We start from the raw sequence: 20051 nt of genomic DNA, 5'->3' as shown, positions 1-20051 counted from the left end.
CAAAATGTGTAAATTAGCCAAAAGGATGTTCCAAACTGCATTATATTAGGGAAACTGCTTGCCCCCCCAAAAAAGGTGTATGTTAGGTAAAATTGCATGCATTAGGAGAAATGAGCACAAAACGTGCGTAAATTTTCATGTGAACTTAAAAAAAAATAAAAAAATCCAACGTTTGGGATGACCCAAATTTAAGACTGGGAAAAAAATATGAGAGAAACTGAAATAGACAGATTTGCCCATTCCTAGCAGAGACACGTTGTTTTGGAGCATGCTACATGAAAAACAGCTGGAGCGGTTAGCGCATGTGTCCGTTAGCACAGTGCTTACAGGAAGGAGGGACAAGCCTTCTCACGAGGGCTTCTCCATGTCCCGGCATGTTCCTGTCCTGCTCTTGGTCCCCAAAAGAGCAGCACTGGAACCCTCCCCATCAACAAAGGGTGGCTGCATCAAAGTCAACTTGCCATCCTTACTTAGAAATGGAGAGGCTGCCTGCCTGCCTCCCACCCTCTCCCTGCTCTCTCCCCACCTCCCTCCCCACTTGTATGTCTGTCAGCTCGCCTCCGAGGCAGCTGTCCTATTCATCAAACAGGCTGCTGTCAAGGAAAGGGCAAGGTTTCTTGGGATGTCTTGTCAGACATTTCAAGGAGCCTTGAAGGCAAAGTGAAGCTGCTGTTCAGTGCCATCAACCTGAAAGTTGTCCACTAAATAGCGACTCCGCCTGAGATTAGATGCAAACGGCACCCACTGTCACCAGGATATATTCCTGGAAACAAAACATAGAATTAATAGTATAAGTAAGTAAAAGGCCTGATGGGATGGAGCCGAGATCCCTCAGATGACTGCCTTCACAGTTATTTGGACATGGGTGACATTTAATTGCCCCCTTCAATGCTCTTGCTTTTGCATTGATCGGTCAAGTTCATGATGGTGCAATTCAGCCTTCCCCCAACCTGATGCCCTCCAAATGTTTTGGACTACAATTCCCAGCATTCCTGACCATCAGCCATGCTGGCTGGGGTTGATGGGAGTTGAAGTCCAAAATGTCTGGAGGGCACCAGGTTGGAGAAGGCCGGCATGGTCTGTAGTGCATCGCTCATTACCTGGAGCAAGAGCGTCGGGATTCAGGGCTCTGCTCATCCACAAGGCTTTGTTTGTTTTCTTCGGCACTTTAGGGGGAGACCCCTTTCCTGAGGCTGCCACTTGAAACCCAGCCGGATCATTCTCCTTCCCCTCCGCATTATGGACAGACTGGCAGACAAAATAAGACAGGCATCGGTTGCAAACATTCCCTCTCACCAAAGAGCTCTGCTCAGCTTGTTCTCTAGCTGTTGAGGGAGGACTGGATCTTCTGGGAGCAGCAGAACAATAAAAGGCAGCAAAAGAAAGCAAGTCTGGCAGCTTGATGGACAGCGGCTTTTTGGCTCGGGACCAGGAAGATACTTTTGAGTTTGCTTGAAATAGCGGCAGTGGCCCCTAGACAAGACCACTCTTCCCCAAAACTGGTGTGGCTAGGCCCCATTCCAAAACTGAATTTGTGCCTTCCATTGTTCCAGTCTTGGCATGGGGTCCCAAGACTGATTCCACTCACCTCCTGCTGCTCAAACATCAATTCTTTTAGAATGGGATCATTAGGGACTAAGGGCATATCTATACCATGGCCTTGTATTGATTTTGCATCACATCTCCCCCCCACCCTGAAAACACAGAGGAGGACAGATTGGCATAAAACTAGCATAACTGAATTTATATGTATAGATACAAATCTATAAATACTCACTGTAATTTAAGTAGAAATACAATACATCTCACCATAGTGGGGAAGACTGTGACGGATGTGTCTACTTGCTCAATCTGCTGTCCGGCTGCTAATGGTTGATCGGCAACTTCAAGCCCCCTGATTTCCCTTCTTATTTCTTTATCTTTAACCCCAGACTTGGACTGGACAGCCCTTCAAGGATGCTTTCCGATAGAGGCCTGTCCTCTGACGGCCCTTCAAATAGAGGGCCATCCTCTATGAAGTAGGACATGGCCACCTAAACTGGCTTCCCCCAAAGAATCTTGGAAATTATAGTTTAGTGAAGTGCTGAGACTTCTGTTACAAAGCTCTATCCTCCCCTCACAGAACTACAATTCCCAGGATTCCTTGAGAAGAGGCCATGACTGTTCAACCAATTTAAGTGCCAGTTAGACGAAAGCGACAAACTAGTTCCGTTTTTTGAGCAGAGCAGGATTTGGAACCCAAGTTAGCATCAGCAACTACCGAGAGATCAGCATTTTATCTTCATTCCCATGACATAACTAAAGACGTTCAAACTAAAGGATGTGCACTTCTGGGACATGTTCTCTGGGGCATGGAAGTTTATGTATGAGGACAGTTATACCATCACAACACAAATATTTGCTTTGAATAATCAATGGCATGACACCAGGATTAGCCAAGTGGGTCATTGCAGTAGATAACTCCAACCGGCACTGCCTCGTGGTGAAGTTTTAGGCCGCTTCCATGCATCCCTGGGGCTTCTCCAGGAACTATAATGGGTACAACATCCCAACCTAAACAAGTGGAACTACCCCACTCCCTTGCATGCAACAGCCACCAACCATCCATCCTTCTGCTCCCCCTTTATTGCAGGTTGTGTGCCAGGCTCCTCCAGCTCCAGTCCTGTTTGCGGCCTGCAAAGAGAACAAGGGAAAGAGCATCAATACTTGGCATAGGTAAGGAGGACCCCCAGGAAGACCTGAGGCTGAGAGCACCCAGACCTCTGTAGGGACCCTGAACGAATGACTGTAAAGCTAAACTGGGCCCTCTGTTGAACTTTGCAGCCCAATAGCTTATGCCGCAGTGGGTCGTAATCTTGGCTTTGCGCTATATGCACATTTCCATAGCTAACTAAGTGATCTCAGTTTTGAGCCCCTTGGCGGGGGGGGGGGGGAGTGATTTGTCTAATGTGTATTATATAAAACAAAACTGTATAATCATCAGCCAGGTGATCTAAGCCTGCGACCAGTTTAAGACCAGAAGAGATATTTGTGTGGACTCCAATATCATGCAGGCGCTGATTAGATTTGTTCCAGCTACTAATACGTCAAGTCATTAAACTGTTTTAGGCATGAGCTAGAAAGGTATTTGCTTCAGACACTTGTTTGGCCTTAATGATTGACTATATATGAAGAAGGTCAGAGGGCGCCACACAGAGAATTTGTCCCATTATCATTCTCAATATTATTATTATATTATTATTATTAAATTTATTAATCGCCCATCTGGCTGGTCACCCAGCCACTCTGGGCGATGTACAACATACAATAAAACAGTTTAAAACAATAAAATTCTACAATAAAAAAGTTTTCTAAAATACCCTAACCCACCCCAAATGCCTGCCTGAACAACCACGTTTTTAATGCATGACGGAAGCTCATTAAAGAGGGGGCATGGCGGAGTTCCCTAGGTAGGGAGTTCTACAGAGTGGGGGCCACCACAGAAAAGGCCCTCTCCCTTGTCCCCACCAGTCTAGCTGTCCTGGCTGATGGGACAGAGAGAAGGCCATCCAAAGCTGATCTTGTTAAGCAGCCTGTCTGGTGTTGCTGGAGGTGCTCCTTAAGATAGGCTGGGCCGGAACCATATAGGGTTTTAAAGGTCAAAACCAACACCTTGAATTTGGCCCGGAAAACAACTGGTAACCGGTGCAACTCCTTCAGTACTGGAGTGATGTGATCTCGCCGGCGGCTGCCTTTAATCAGGCGAGCCGCCGCGTTCTGTACCAGCTGCAGCTTCCAAACCATCTTCAAGGATAACCCCACGTAGAGTGCATTACAGTAGTCTAAACAAGAGGAGACCAGGGCATGTACTAGTGTAGTGAGAGCCAGTGTAGTGTAGTGGTGAGAGTGACGGACTGGGAGCCGGGAGATCCGGGTTCTAGTCCCCACTTGGCCATGGAAGCTCACTGGGTGACTTTGGGCCAGTCACAGACTCTCAGCCCAACCTACCTCACAGGGTTGTTGTTGTGAGGATACAACGGTGAGGAGGAGGATAATGTAAGCCGCCTTGAGTTCCTTGCGAGAGGGAGAAAGGTGGGGTATAAATGCAATAAATAAATAAATAAATAAATGTACTACCGATGGGAGCAGATGGTCGGGAAGGAAGGGGCACAGCCGCTGTATCAGATGGAATTGATACAGCGCTGTCTGGCTCACAGCTGACACCTGAGCCTCCATGGACAGCTGGGAGTCCAAAATGACCCCCAGGCTGCAGACCTGGTCTTTCAAGGGTAGCCGTACCCCATTCAACACCAGGTCAACATCCCCCAGCCTCCTCTTGTCTCCCACCAAAAGTACCTCGGTCTTGTCAGGGTTCAGCTTCAGCCTATTCCTCCCCATCCAGCCACTCACCGTCTCCGGACATTTGGACAGGGATTCTACGGCCAACCTTGGTGAAGATTTGAACGAGAGGTAGAGCTGCGTGTCATCCGCATATTGATGACACCGCACCCCAAACCTCCTGATGATAGCCCCCAGCGGCTTCACATAGATGTTAAATAGCATCGGGGAGAGGATGGAACCCTGTGGCACCCCACAAGTGAGTGGCCACGGGTCTGAAACCTCCTCTCCCAGTGCTACCCTCTGGTACCTGCCGGAGGGGAAGGACCGGAACCACCGCAATACGGTGTCTCCAATGCCCAACCCCTCCAGGTGGTCCAGGAGGATACCGTGGTCAACGTTATCAAAAGCCGCTGAGAGGTCGAGGAGAACAAGGAAGGAGCATTCACCCCTATCCAGAGCCCTCCTCATATCATCTACCAAGGCAACCAAGGCCGTTTCTGTCCCATGCCCAAGCCTGAAGCCCGACTGAAATGGGTCTAGATAATCGGTTTCTTCCAAGTGTGCCTTCAACTGCATCGCCACCACCTGCTCAATCACCTTGCCCAAAAATGGCAGATTTGAGACTGGGCGAAAACTTGAGAATCCAAGGAGGGCTTCTTTAAGAGAGGTCTTATCACTGCCTCCTTGAGGGCTGATGGCATCACTCCCTCCTCAAGGGAGGCGTTCACCACCGCCCTGATCCTCTCACCCAGTCTCTCTCTGCAGCCCATAATGAGCCAAGATGGGCAAGGATCAAGTAAGCAGGTGGTTGGCCTTACAGATGAAAGCACCTTGTCCACTTCATCAGGAGGAAGAAGCTGGAACCGATCCCACAAAACCGGTTTGCCAAAGGCCACCTCTTGCTCACTAACTGTATCCACAGCGTGCAGAGTAACACTCCTAATCGGATCAATTTTATCTGCAAAGTGCCTTGCCAAGGCCTCACAGGAGGCCTTAGAATGCTCCAGTGGTTCAGGAGACACAGGACCGACCAGGCTCCAGACCACTTGGAAAAGCCTCCTGGGACAGCACTCTGCAGATGCGATAGAGGCAGCATAATATTCCTTTTTTGCTGCCTTCACCGCCACGTGATAGGCTGAAGATACAGCTCGAGCCCATGTCTGATCGTCTTTGGAGCGAGACTTCCGCCACCGGCGCTCTAGCCGTCTCACCTCCTGTTTCAGAGCTTGTAACCGCGGATTGAACCATGGTGCAGTCCGAGCCCTGTTCAGGGGGAGAGGGCGTTTCACAGCCACCTGATCTAATGCCCCAGTGATTGCGGCATTCCAGCCACCCACCAGGGTCTCGACCGAGTGGCCGTTGGCATGCCCCAGAGAATCCCCAAGCGCATTCAGGAATCCATTCGGATCCATAAGACGCCTGGGGCGGACCATTTTAATGGGTCCTCCACCCCTGCGGAGGGGTTGTGGAACCGAGAAGTTCAACATCACCAAATAGTGATCTGACCATGACAAGGGGGTGGTGGATATACCCCCGACTTCCAGATCACTCCCCGCTTCTCCAGAAACAAACACAAGGTCTAGTGCATGACCGGCTACATGGCTGGGCCCAGTTAGAATATGGTGCAGCTCTCAGGAAGCCATGGTCTCCATGAAGTCCCGAGGTGCTTCTGTGAGGATGGCCTCTGAATGTACGTTGAAGTCCCCCAACACCAATAAGTTAGGAGACTGTACACACACATCAGAGACCACTTCAAGCACCTCGGCCAGGGAGTCAGTCGTGCAGCGGGGTGGACGGTACACGAGCAGAATCCCCAGACTGCCCTTCGGGCCCAACCTCCAGTACATGCACTCAGCAACCTTGGACTCCCGGAGAGGGGGTCTGATGAAGACCAAGGACTCTCGGTAGATAACAGCCACTCCCCCTCCCCGATCCCCAGCTCTCAGCTGCTGTGCATACGAGAATCCGGCTGGACACATGGCTACAAGGGTTGGAGCAGCAGCCTCGGCCAGCCAGGTCTCCGTAATACATGCCAGGTCTGCACCCTCATCCAGGATCATGTCATGGATGAGGGAGGTTTTCTGGGTAACAGACCTGGCATTGCAGAGCAGCAAACGAAGGCCAGAAGATGGGGTCACGCCTCCCCCAGCCATCCTTTGGCTCTGGACAGGCCCGGAGCAGGGGACAGATACTACACATCTCTCCCTTGTTCCCCTTACCTGGCATGGCCTGCCCCTAGCACTCTGCCAGCGCCTGCCACCCAGCCTCGGTATCTTCTGGCCCCCAACACTCCCCCCACTGCCTCCATCAGGTGGACACATGCCCCCTCGCTCCCGCCTATCAGGCAGGCTACCCACCCCTAAAAACACAACAAAATCCCCCAGAAATTAAAACAAAACAAAACAAAAATTAAAAATCCCCTTAAAAATAATAATGCCAGGCAGGAGTCCACAGGGAAGGCCTGGTGTTGGTGGTGGCGGCGGCGGCAGCAGCAGCAGGCCCAGCAGCAGCAGGCACGCCTCTTCCCAATGGTGGCAGCTTCTCTTGCAGGCCCTGGCTCCCAGGCCACCTCAGCCAGCCAGCTTATGTAGCCCCTCCAAGGAGAGGCAGGTGGAAGCAACACAGCTGGCTGGGTACCTGGGGGCCTGGTCATATCATATACAAGTCCATGTATTGGACTTGTAGTCCAATACATCTGGAGTCCACCAGCTTGGGAAGGCTGACATAATGGTTTGTGCAATAACCTTGTGAGTAGATGTTTTGTTTTATTCCACTATCTAAGAATATTTGAACAGAGATACACCAGTTGCTTAGACCATATGGCTGACAAGCTGGAGGTCCACAGGAGGCTGTAGCCCTGCAATATGATTTTTGCCTGTACAGTGCATAACTATACCCATTCTTGGATATCCTGTGAAAGTGTGTGTGTGTGTGTGTGTGTGTGTGCGCGCGTGTGTGTGTGCATGCGCGCACACACACACACACACACACACACTGCTTTGAGTACTATTTTTGGTAGAAAAGCTGGGTACAAGTCAAATAAAAAAACTAATAAATAAATAACTAATAAATATATTTTGTATATATTTGCACTCTCCTTGGGACTGAGGCTATAGGGCAGGGGTATTGCTATGCACTTAAAAGTTTCAGGCCCATTGGACACAAATCTGCATACAATTTGCATATGCTAATTTATACCTAAATATGCACATTTAAAAATAACTACTAGGATTACTTTAAATTTCACAGGTGGCAAAGTCAGCCAATTAATTTCTCATCCAAATCACCTCAAATCATATCCATTCTGTAATTTGCACCCCAGATCATTTCAGATCACTAGTTCTTCTTCAGTTACAACTGATTTGCAATCTTTTGCTGTATCACTGCCACTTCTCTCCCACCCACACACACTTCTCTCTCATTCCCTCCTGTTGGAAAATTGCCCCCACCCCACACAATTAAACTCAAAAGGAAGTCTTCCATTGGCATCAGTGGACGGTCAAGGCTCCGGGAAATAGATTAGGGGCTGGAATCCCATGTGCCCAAGCCTAGCAATGCCCCTGCCATGGGGGCTGTTGTGATGAGCTCTTGCACTTCAAACTGTGCCACTGCCCCACTGCTCTGGCTTGGGGTTTTTTAATGTCCTTTGCGACTGTTGCTTTTAATTGCCATTCTATGAGCCACCTTAGGAGCCTCTTGGGCTGGCAAGGCATGATACACAGATTTTAATGAATGAAAAAATATGTGGGAAATAGAGGGGAGGAGGACAACGAGGCCCTTGCTGAAGCTGGACAGAAGTGAAATCCACACACCATCCTCTGTTATACTTTAAGCCAAGCAATGGCCACGTAGCTTGGAATGGTCAGCAACCCACAACACACCCCGGCATCTTGGCTGGGGAAGATTCAGTCTCTCAACCCTAGAAAGTTGACAATCAGGGCCGGCCCTACCATTAGCCAGAGTAAGGAGGCCACCTCAGGCAACAGATTTGGGTTGTCATGAAAGGGTGGCATATGGTTAGTTACTTAATTTGTTGTTATTGTATTTTTACTGCTAGGGATAGGGAAAGATGCTTGTGGGATTTGCCATGTGCCAAAATAACTTGGCTGGCCTCGGAGCCTACTCAAAAAACAACAAAAGGGATACAGGATCACACAGGTGCCAGCTTATTTTGCGCCAATTTGCCCAACATTTCGGAGAATACCTCCTTCCTCAGGGGCTCCCTAAAATATATCATATATTACCATTTTATAAACATATATACCAAAAAAAATGACATGGACTAATCATCTCTATACATTCAACATACATTGCAAACTTCCAACAAAAGAACATTCCCAAGTAAAAAAGCTCTTGAATGTATTTATAAACCCTTAAAATGTATAAAACAAGGAACACAAAACAAAGTAAACACAACCACCCATTTAAACGAAAGGTTTCTTACGTGCGCTAAAGGAAACTCCTTACTACGGCACATTCACATGTCACAGAGACATCATGCAACTCTTTATAAGTCCAAAATGTTGAGCTAGTTGGCACAAAATAAACTGGCACTTGCACAATCCTGTATCACTATTTTCTGTCGCTTTGGGCTATTTTTGGTGCCTCCAGTGGAGGCTGGTGGCTCTGATTTTGGTTGGGCTGTGAATCCATTCTGGGTTTCAATCAGAACCAGCCAGAACTCTAAAGGACCTCTACAAGGTACTGAACTCTATCCCCCAAATAGGTTCAGCACCTTGGAGAGCTCCTTTAGAGTTGTGGCTGCTTCTGACTGAAACCCAGAATGGATGCATAGCCCCACCAACATCGGAGCCGCCGGCCTCCACTGGATGATCCCCTGTTGTTGGCTTGGATCCCATTCACCTTGTCGTGGGAGGGAGGGGCGCCACTTGCTGACCTGCCTCAGGCAGCAAAACGTCTTGGGCTGGCCCTTTTGGCAACAGCCCATGGCTTGGACTATGTCCTTAAGGGGTGGAAACAAAAGCCGGTTTGATCAGCTCTGAGCCTCTTGCTGTTGATGCTGACCAACGCATCGATTGTTCCTGGAGCTTTCTGCATTTTCTCCCAGAGTGATAATGTGACTCACAACTCTGTAGCCTGCAGGATGTTCCAAGACAAAGCGCTGCACCCTCTTCTGCCTCTGCTGGTACAGCCTGGAACCCCTGTTTATTGGCAGGGAGAGCTCCTCCATCATCAGATCCTGAGGGATGCTCACCTTCTTTCCCAAGTTGAGCTGTGGAGCTAAGAAAACATACATACATCCACATGGAGGCAGCAAAAAGGAAAGACTTGACAGCTTTCTCCTATGCCCAAGGCAGCTTCCAGATTAAGTAACAGTGCAATCCTATGTGTGTCTACTCAGAAGCAAGTCCCACTATGTTAAGTAGGGCCTGCTGCCACGTAAGCGTGCACAGGACTGCAGCCCAAGCAAAGTCAAGGTGCAGGCTGTTACAACAAGAGACTTACAGCATGCAGTTATGGGTTGTATCCAGTATTAGCCCTACTTAGAGTAGATTGATTGAAATGAATGGAACTTACGATAGTCATGACCAACTTAAGTCCCTTTCATTTCAATGGGTTTACTCTAAGAATGACTAAAATTGGATACAACCCTATGTGTTTAAATACACAGTGTGGGTTGGATCCAGAAACTACATTCCGCCACTGGAAGGATACTGCTTGCAGAATGGGACTTCTGTGTTCTCTCTTCCCCCTGCTGGCCCCCACACCCCCTCCAAAGCTCCTCCATAGAATCCTCTGGAGGATATTTGGAGGGCATGCAGGGGGCTGCAGTGGGGAGGAGAGAATTCAGAAGTCCCATTCCACAAGTGATATTCTTCTACTGGTGGACCAAGATTCCAAGCCTACATGTTTATAACCTGAAGTCATGCAGGTTATACATTAAGTAAGAGTGCAGTCCTTTGCATGTGCTTTCTTGTTTATTCGGTCAGTCGCTTCCGACTCTTCGTGACTTCATGGACCAGCCCATGCCAGAGCTTCCTGTTGGCGTCGCCACCCCCAGCTCCCCCAAGCTTGAGTCTGAACCTCCAGAATATCATCCATCCATCTTGCCCTTGGTCGGCCCCTCTTCCTTTGGCCTTCCACTTTCCCTAGCATCAGCATTTTCTCCAGGGTATCCTGTCTTCTCATTATGTGGCTAAAGTACTTCAGTTTTGCCTTTCATATCATTCCCTCAAGTGAGCAGTCTGGCTTTATTTCCTGGAGTATGGACTGGTTTGATCTTCTTGCAGTCCAAGGCACTCTCAGAATTTTCCTCCAGCACCACAGTTCAAAAGCATCTATCTTCCTTCGCTCAGCCTTCCTTATGGTCCCGCTCTCGCAGCCATAGGTTACTACGGGGAATACCATTGCTTTAACTATGTGGACCTTTGTTGTCAGTGTGATGTCTCTGCTCTTAACTATTTTATCAAGATTTGTCATTGCTGTCCTCCCAAGAAGTAAACGTCTTCTGATTTCCTGGCTGCAATCAGCGTCTGCAGTAATCTTTGCGCCTAGAAAGACAAAGTCTGTCACTGCCTCCATGTTTTCACCCTCTATTTGCCAGTTATCAATCAAGCTGGTTATCATAATCTTGGTTTTTTTGAGGTTTAACTGCAACCCAGCTTTTGCACTTTCTTCTTTCACCGTTGTCATAAGGTTCCTCAGCTCCTCCTCACTTTCAGCCATCAAAGTAGTATCATCTGCATATCTGAGATTGTTAATGTTTCTTCCAGCAATTTTAACTCCAGCCTTGGCTTCATCAAGCCCAGCAAGTCACATGATGTGTTTTGCGTACAGGTTGAATAGGTAGGGCGAAAGTATACAACCCTGCCGTACTCCTTTCCCAATCTTAAACCAATCTGTTTTTCCGTGGTCTGCTCTTACCGTTGCTACTTGGTCATTATACAGATTCCTCAGGAGGCAGACAAGATGACTTGGTATCCCCATCCCACCAAGAACTTGCCACAATTTGTGATGATCCACACAGTCAAAGGCTTTAGAATAGTCAATAAAACAGAAATAGATGTTTTTCTGAAACTCCCTGGCTTTCTCCATTATCCAGCGGATATTGGCAATTTGGTCTCTAGTTCCTCTGCCTTTTCGAAACCCAGCTTGTACATCTGGCAATTCTCATTCCATGAATTGCTGGAGTCTATCTTGCAAGATCTTCAGCATTACCTTACCGGCATGTGAAATCAGTGCCACTGTTCAATAGTTTGAACATTCTTTGGTGCTTCCCTTTTTTGGTATGGGGATACAAGTTGATCTTTTTCAATCTGTTGGCCATTCTTGTGTTTTCCAAATTTTCTGGCATATTTTAAACAGTTCAGCTGGGATACCGTCGTCTCCTGCTGCCTTGTTATTAGCAATGTTTCTTAAGGCCCATTCAACCTCACTCTTCAGGATGTCTGGCTCTAGCTCACTGACCACACCATCAAATCTATCCGCGATATTATTATCCTTCCTATACAGCTCTTCCGTATATTCTTGCCACCTTTTCTTGATCTCTTCTGCTTCTGTTAGGTCCTTGCCATCTTTCTTTTTGATCATACCCATTTTTGCCTGGAATTTACCTCCGATGTTTCTAATTTTCTGGAAGAGGTCTCTTGTCCTTCCTATTCTATTATCTTCTTCCGCTTCCGCGCATTGCTTGTTTAAAAATAATTCCTTATCTCTTCTGGCTAACCTCTGGAATTTTGCATTTAATTGGGCATATCTTCCCCTATCACTGTTGCCTTTTGCTTTCCTTCTTTCTTGGGCTGCTTCCAGTGTCTTAGCAGACAGCCATCTTGCCTTCTTGGTTTTCTTTTTCTTTGGGACGTTGTTTGTTGCTGCCTCCTGAACAATGTTGCGAACTTCTGTCCATAGTTCTTCCGGGACCCTATCTACTAAATCTAGTCCCTTAAATCTATTCTTCACCTCCACTGCATATTCATGAGGAATATTAGTGAGCTCATATCTAACTGATCTGTGGGTCTTCCCTATTCTCTTTAGTCTGATTCTAAATTGTGCAATAAGAAGTTCGTGATCTGAACTACAATCAGCTCCAGGTCTTGTTTTTACCAGCTGCATAGATGTCCACTACCTTTGGCTACAAAGGATGTAGTCAATCTGATTTCGGTGTCGACCGTCTGGTGAAGTCCATGTATAAAGTCGTCTCTTAGGTTGTTGGAAGAGAGTGTTTGTTATGCACAGTGAGTTGTCTTGGCAAAATTCTATCAGCCTATGTCCTGCTTCATTTTGTTCTCCCAGACCATGCTTGCCTGTAATTCCAGGTGTCGTTTGACTACCCACCTTAGCATTCCAGTCTCCTGTAATGATTGGCGTACTATCCAGTAGGTGCTGCAGATCCTCACAGAACTGATCTACTTCTGCTTCTTCAGCATCTGTGGTTGGGGCATATATTTGGATCACTGTGATGTTAAATGGCTTACGCTGAATTCAAATTGAGATCATTCTGTCATTTTTTGGATTGTATCCAAGCACTGCTTTAGCCACTTTATTATTAATTATGAAGGCTACTCCATTTCTTCTGTGGTCCTCTTGTCCACAGTAGTAGATCTGGTGGTCATTTGATGTGAAGTGGCCCATTCCGGTCCATTTCAGTTCACTGACACCCAAAATGTCTATATTTAATCTTGACATCTCCCCAATAACCACATCCAATTTGCCCTGGCTCATAAATCTTACATTCCAGGTTCCTATGGCGTGTTGATCTTTAGAACATCGGATTCATCGTTCACCACCAGCACCATCGGCTGCTAGCCATCCTTTCGGCTTTGAGCTAACTGCGTCATCACATCTGGGGCTAGTTGAACTTATCCTCTGTTCCTCCTTTACACAACATCTGCATTTGCATGTGGTTACTCAGAAGTAAATCCCACTATGTCCAGTGAGGGCTTCTTCCTTAGTAAGTGTGTTAAGATCACAAACTTAGCCTTTGTGAGCTGGGGATTGTGATGGGAGAGCCAAGTGAAAACAAGCTAATGGATAAATCCCATGCTAGGGCTTTTCTACATGAAGTTTTTAATCCACCCCTTTAACAAGGCTTCTGCATCTGGATTTTTTGTGGGATTAAGACCAGCCCCTTTACATGTTTTTTCCACTGGTTTTTTTTTTCGTTCTCTGCCTTACTTTATGTTCCATTATAAAAGCACTAGGTGGCGTTTGGTATAGTAGAACTGCGCATTTACAGGAGATTTCTTATGGAGTTATAAAGACCATTCAGAAAAAATACTGCACTTTCCTTGTTAGGAAAAAACAACGTGATAAAGGTTGCAAAGTATGGGAGAAGCCCTGGAGGATTAGGATGTTGTGTAAAGGACTCACAAACTACCATGAGTGAGCGATCACAAGCGCACAATAAAAGCCTCGTGTAGAAAGGCTCTTAGAGAAAGGCATGGAGAGCTGCGCACTAAGGTTCTATAAAAGATACCCTTGCACAGTGAAGCATCCCATTGGTCTGAATCTGCATCAGTGGTCTCTAGAGAAACCAAAGATACCTAAGCTTGCCTGCCTCTCCCTTTATTTTAGGATCAGAATTCTTCACAATTTCCAGTGTATTTGTCATGTCTCTGGCATATCTATTTTGGGAGCTTTTGAGAACCTTGTTTAGGTGACTGCAGTGGGCTGAGAAACAAACCTTGCCTGGTGGCAACAATGTTAAGACCTAGAAGGCAGCCAAGAGCGACTTACCCTCTCCTTCTGGGATCTCTCTTACAATTGCATGGACGGGTGTGTTCTGCTCCCTGCTGTGATCTGAATGTGGAATGGGAAACATTTTCCCAACTGCAAAGGAAAACAAGAGTTGATCATTCTTCTCACATCCAAGGAGTCTTTTCACCTGCTTCTGATGCAGGTGTTTATAGCTAGTATTAGAGCTTGCAAACAGATCCTATTTGAAAGGGCAGGGCCGGCATCAAGGACAAGCATGGTTGGGCACCTGCCAAGGTAAGGCCTGCTGCCAAGAACTCTCTGCACTTGCTCCTCAGGGCTGGCCCTTCCATGAAGCAGGGTGAATTCCCTGCCTCAGGCAGTGGATCCTGAAGGGTGGCGGATCCTGCTGCCAGAAGAACTGTGGGCCCTGTCCAGTGCTCTCGAAAGCTGTGCTGTCCACTCTCGTGCTGTGGCAAGAGTAGTTGGCACAGCTTTCTGAAGCACCACCCACGCAATGCCTCACCTTGAAGACCCCTCAGAGTGCAACATTGGGTGAGTAGACTCTTGGGGAAGCCCCTCTGGCCGCTCAGAAGAGAGAGTGGTCAGCACAGCTCTCCAGAGCGCCCGCCCCAAATGCCTTGCTAAGGCGTCCTTCCTCAGAGCAAGGCATGGGCAGGGAGGTGACCCTGGAGATTGCCTTTGCTGCTGCGCTATAGGTGATCTTCAGGACCACCTCCCTGCCAATGTCTCGCTCTTAGGAAGGACCCCTTAGCAAGGTGTTGAGGGAGGAGAGAGACCTTTTCTTGCCATTTCCCCCATCTTTTTCTTTAATACAGACAATCTGTTAAGGAGAAATCAACAGAACAGCTGCACAATGCTTTCTAATGTGCTTGCACTAGGAGCCCTCTGTCTGGAAGCACCCTCTGGAAATGGCACTATTTGGGGCATGAGGCAAAATGGTACTGCGTGATAATAAAAATGTAAAAGCGGATGATATCTAAACTGGCTTTCCAAACTGTAGGAACATGTAGCTATTAATATTTTATCCATTTTTAGAAGCAGCCGGGCTTTCTAAAAATTTCGCTTGCTCACTACCATACCATGAACATTTTAGTCAGTTACCGTGAAACACGACTCATGAAGAATACAGTTCGAAGCCCTGGGCCAACTCTTGGAAAAGAGCACCAAAGTGAAAGAGTGTCTGGAAGTTTGCTTCCAAGAACCAGAGAGAAGGCAGCTCTGGATGGCAGGGGAGGCTGGTGGTTCCAATTTCGTTCGTTGGGGCTGTGAATCCATTCTAGGTTTTAGAACCAGCCAGAACTCCAAAGGACATATCCAAGGTGCTGAACCTATTTGGGGGATAGAGTTCAGGACCTTGGATATCTCCTTTAGAGTTCTGGCTGGTTCTGATTAAAACCCAGAATGGATTCACAGCCTGACCGAGATTGGAGCCACCAGTCTCCACGGACGGATACAAATGCCAGAACACTACTTCAAAGAGACAGAACTGATGCCAAAGGTGAGCAGGGTTGGGCACTTGCCTGAGGCCTGGAGACATCTGAAGCTACCTTACACTCAAGCAGGCGATTGGTCCATCTAGCCCAGAACAATCTGCTCCAGGGATGGGGAACTTCAGGCCCAGGGGCCAAATCTGGCCCTGCAAGGTTCCCCAGGTGGCCACACCCATTCCCTCTGCCCCCACCCCATTTCCCCTGACCACCACTTTCCTGGCTTTGGTGCAGTTCTTCCCCATTCTCAAAGCGCAGTTTTTGTGTGGTTTTCTTTTTCCAAAAAAATGTTTTTCCATTTTCCCCCCCAAAATGTTTTTTCCATTTTTTTTGACATTTTCCCCAATTTTTTCTCCCCCCACCCCCACCATTCTAAAAGTGCAGTTTTTGTGCAGTTTTTCCCCATTCTAATGTCTCTCCTAAGGCTCTGTTACTGGCCATAAGAGCTTTAAACTACAATATGCTAGAGTTTGGGCTCCACCCCTTTTGCCTGTGGCACCACCCCTTCATCTTTGGCCCTGCCCATCCCTGGAAGGTGGCCCCTGAGACCTTCTCTGAAAGAGAATTCTGCTCTTGCCAGGTCTGGAAGCAGGCGAGCTTCTCTTGCGCTGCTTCCAATTTCTCTGGCTGCCCTGCGGAAATAGATTATCGCCACATCCCAGACTTCTCTACAACTACCTGTTGGGGAATGCAAGAATGGAAAACCAGGTGCCCACCCAAGGACTGGGGTCTGTGCAAAAGGAGAGAACATATCTGGAGGATTCTGTGGTGCTCTCTCCATTTGAACACCCTACCCCCTTCATGCCTCACTGGTTCGACGGAGACATCACTGATAATCTCCAAAATACTGGAGCTGTCTCCGTAAAGAAAAAGACAAGCTGGTTATGTTACCATGATGCTGAAAATTAAAATGAATTCTGTTGTCTCATGTGGCTATGAAAGTTTGGGGGCTTTCTGCAGCAAGCTTTGAAGTACACGGGCAATGACTGAGGGGCCATAGTGCTACTCACTGGAATGGACAACACCAGTAGTGTTGTGGAGCCAGGGCTCACAGGGACACAGTACCATCACTTTTTTTATTAGCAGGGATGCTGATGTCACCTGCCACCCCCTCAGAATTCCATTTTCTCTGAGCTTAGCTGCAGTTCTCACAATGGGCAGGTTTGTACAATCATTTTCAGCGACAGGGGTTTAAATAAGCCACAGTGGTTTGCAGCATGTGCTGGGTGCCTGCTCCATAACCAACCTCTGCTGAAAGGTTGTCATGTTGTCCAAACTCGGTGAGGGTAGGTTGTTGGCATGGTTAACAATCCACCCAGAACTCTGGTCTGTTTTAGGGTTGTGAGTGGTTTGTTACCCACGTCAACAGCCCACCCTTGCTGGGTTTGGATGACATGACAACCTATGAATGGGGGTTGGGTGCTGGCACATGCAGCTGAAAATTATTGTGCAAACCAGGTCAATAGTTTGCAGGGGAAATGAAGTTTCCCAACAACAATATATTGTTCCTCTTGTAATGCAAACTATTTGGGGGGGCTTGGTCTTGAATGGGCAATTAAGACCCATTAGGTTTACAAAAGAAACAGCTCCTGGTGGAGCTGAAATTGCTACAGCTGGTTTGTTGATATGGATCAACACAGCTGCCTGCATTTTTGGACTCTCTTTGTGGGTGTGCCAATAATGACTGTCATGATGAGCACCAGCACTTCCAAATTTACCACTACACCACTGGACAACATGGATACAGCTGGGCTGCAGGCTGCACATTTGGTCCTGCCCCTGAGGTTGTGTGGCTCACATGATTATGGTGAACTTCTGCAGTGGGGAGCCTTCTGTATCCATGGAGGCTCACCGAACGATGAAGGAGCCTGGGTCCTTAATCATGTGGGAAGCCTCCACAGATACAGGAGGCTATTGGCATTTGCCTTCAACATGTTAGAAGGAGCCGTGTGACCTCCGGGGGGGGCGGGGGGCTGAAACCTCGGCCTCTCAGCCCAGCTGCCTAGGTGTTAGTTCTTCTGGTGAGTAACCGCTGAATTTTACCTCACACTGCCATGTGTGAGGTAAAATGTGGGGAATATCCACACATTTTTCTTGACACAAGTGTACATATATTCCCTTTGGCAACGGCTGACAGGTATGTTAATGGTTTTCAGCACAACTATACGCTTCCAACACCAGGGTACGCTTTCAGCTGACCCCAAAATAGCAGCACTAGAAAAAACAATGGAGAGGCACAGAGTGGACAAAGAGCCTTTTGCAGGCAGGGCCAGCTTTGTCCCAGCTGTTAGAGTTCTGAAAGAGAAATAACAGCATATTTTGCATTACAACTGCCATCCTTAGCCTAGTTCCTCAGAAGTAAGTCCTACTGGTTTTGATGGAGTTAACTTTCAAGTAAGCCTGCTTAGGATTTCAGCCTTATTTTAATTAGCAGTTTATCATTCAAATATAATTTGTATGTAAAAAGTGCCATTACTTCAAGTAACCAGAGGGACCACAGGGGTCCAGCAGTGGCAGTTGGACAAGTGGGGGCTTGAGCTACTTATCTGGGGTGGCACTCCCCCCCCCCGTTCCCCTTCTGGCATTGCCTTTGTGACCCAAACAGAACTCGGCTGCTTCCTAGAGCTACTAATAAAAAAACATTGTGACTGGGTTCGCACAACATCTGAAGCCACACTCAGTGGTTGAGTGTGGGTTGTTGTTGAACCATGGATTGTTTATTGAACTGTGGGTTAGCATGCTATCTGAACCCAGGACATTTTCCTCAGGGTGGCTTGTTAACCATGCAGTGTGGCTTATTTTTTTCAAACAAGCCACCTTGAGAACCCATGGTTTGTGGTTGGGTTGTTCAAGGTGGTTAACAAGCCACACTGCGTGGTTAACAAGCCACCCTGTGGAAAATGCCCTGGTCTAAGCCACGGTTCAACAACAACCCATGCTCAACCACTGAGCATGGGTTAATGTGTTGTGTTAACAGCCTCAGAGCATCTATTCCATCTTCCCCTCCTCAACGGATTTTTAGAAAAAGGGCAGGAGAAATGATGGAAAATCACATGAGGACTGTCCAGAACCCCTGTAAAATCCTATGAATGAGACAGGGTGATTACAAAATAAAATCTTTTAAATGTGTTTCATGTTTAATGTTATATTATTTTGATACATTTATTTTTGTATATGTTTTGCGTTGTTGTTCGGCTTTAGGATTGTAATCTGCCCTGAGGACATTTGCTAGTTGAGCGGTATAGAAATCTAACAGACAAACAAAAGCACCCCTCTCTCTCAACCATCTTGGGGAAGGGGAAGAGGTTGGGGTGGATTTGTAGTCATATGACTGTCTAATAATAAGATTACTATCTCATGACCTGTCTTGAAAACTCTTGCCTCCAGAAGTGTGTGAAATTAATGGCTATATTCTTTTGGTCTTTATCTTTATGCTGCATCGTCCTCTCTTATGCAATAAATGGAGCTTTGTTTTGTGATGACCTTTGGCTGTAAATAAATAAACGTAAAGTGAAATCCTGTGCCCGTTTAGATAGAAAAAAGTCCCACCAATCCCAGCATTCCCCAGCCAATGAGGTCAAGCTGTCTGAATGGAACAGTGTACTCTGCAAGGTCCTGGCTACTCTGTCCCATGCTTCATGTGGGACAGTGTTCCTCCTCCATGCTACAAGAGAGACTTCCCTACATCAGCAGCAACTATTTTAAGCTACTGACCTGGGAGCATTGGGAGATGTAACCCTGATCCTCGGACTGTGAAAGATGCAGGCACGGATTTTTGCAGTGATGATCTCATTGGGGTTGGAGGCAGACAGGCATGCTTAATCCTGAGATCACAAAGATCACAAAGGCCAGAGGGTTATGCCCACCATGCAGGTGCAGAAATTCCAGGTCACTTCACCTAATTACTTTGATTTTGTTTTTTTGAGGAATGTGGCATCGTTCATCCATATGCCCACTTCAGCTGGTATCACTTTGCAAACATGCCACTAGTATTAACTGATATACCCCAGGGGACCCATTCCTGTCATTGCAGCATGGTTGGGGAAAAAAATCTCTGGAAGATTTGTTCCAAACCTGACTTCTCCAGTGTTGAGTTACTATTTTACCTAGGCCTTCTATTGATATGACTGCTATTGTTGCTGTTGCTGCTGTTAACATCATTGTTGTTTTTATTGTTGGCTTTAATTGTTGTTTTATTGTTTTTATATTTTTATCACTTTTAATATTTTAATTGTTTTTATGTATTTTATTGTTGTAAGCCGCCTTGGGAGGGGTTCTGCCCTGAAAGTCAGTCAAGAAATGTTATAGATAGATAGATAGATAGATAATTTGGGCCATGTGCAGCCACTAACCAATGTGTCAGGATGGAATTGCAGTCACCATTGCTGCTGCAGAATTATGACCTTGTTTCCTTATTATTGCATCCTGAAACCCTTCCACCTCTCTCTCTCTCTCTCTCTCTCTCTCTGCTTTTTACACTACTCTCCTGAAAAGAATCTCCATGTACCCTTTCCCTTATATAAGCCTTTGAAACAAAAATAAATGGATGAACTAAAATCTTCAGAT

The 20051-nt window shown here is 47.0% G+C and overlaps 1 protein-coding gene across 3 annotated transcripts in view; it reads right to left on the bottom strand.

Moving 5' to 3' along the window:
* The window catches only part of MYOZ3 (myozenin 3), a 44015-nt gene that overhangs the window by 11310 nt on the left and 12654 nt on the right, over nucleotides 1-20051 (bottom strand). The window contains exons 3-7 of one of the 3 annotated variants that reach the window (XM_084839165.1): nucleotides 19200-19309; nucleotides 14017-14109; nucleotides 9407-9561; nucleotides 2602-2673; nucleotides 1101-1248 (exon numbers count right to left, since the gene is read on the bottom strand). In XM_084839165.1, the coding sequence (XP_084695291.1) occupies nucleotides 1101-1248; nucleotides 2602-2673; nucleotides 9407-9561; nucleotides 14017-14109; nucleotides 19200-19278 (547 nt within the window). In that variant the 5' untranslated portion in view covers nucleotides 19279-19309. Of the gene's footprint in view, nucleotides 1-1100; nucleotides 1249-2601; nucleotides 2674-3987; nucleotides 4054-6539; nucleotides 6823-9406; nucleotides 9562-14016; nucleotides 14110-19199; nucleotides 19310-20051 lie in introns of those variants that run through there. The other 2 variants (XM_084839166.1, XM_084839167.1) reach the window with 2 other exon arrangements.

This window comes from Heloderma suspectum, chromosome 2, assembly GCF_057233095.1.
Source record: "Heloderma suspectum isolate Gila_16-S chromosome 2, 16-S_ref, whole genome shotgun sequence".
Lineage (NCBI taxonomy): Eukaryota > Metazoa > Chordata > Lepidosauria > Squamata > Helodermatidae > Heloderma > Heloderma suspectum.
Note: the sequence above shows the minus strand (reverse complement) of the source record. Positions and strands in the feature narration are given on the sequence as shown.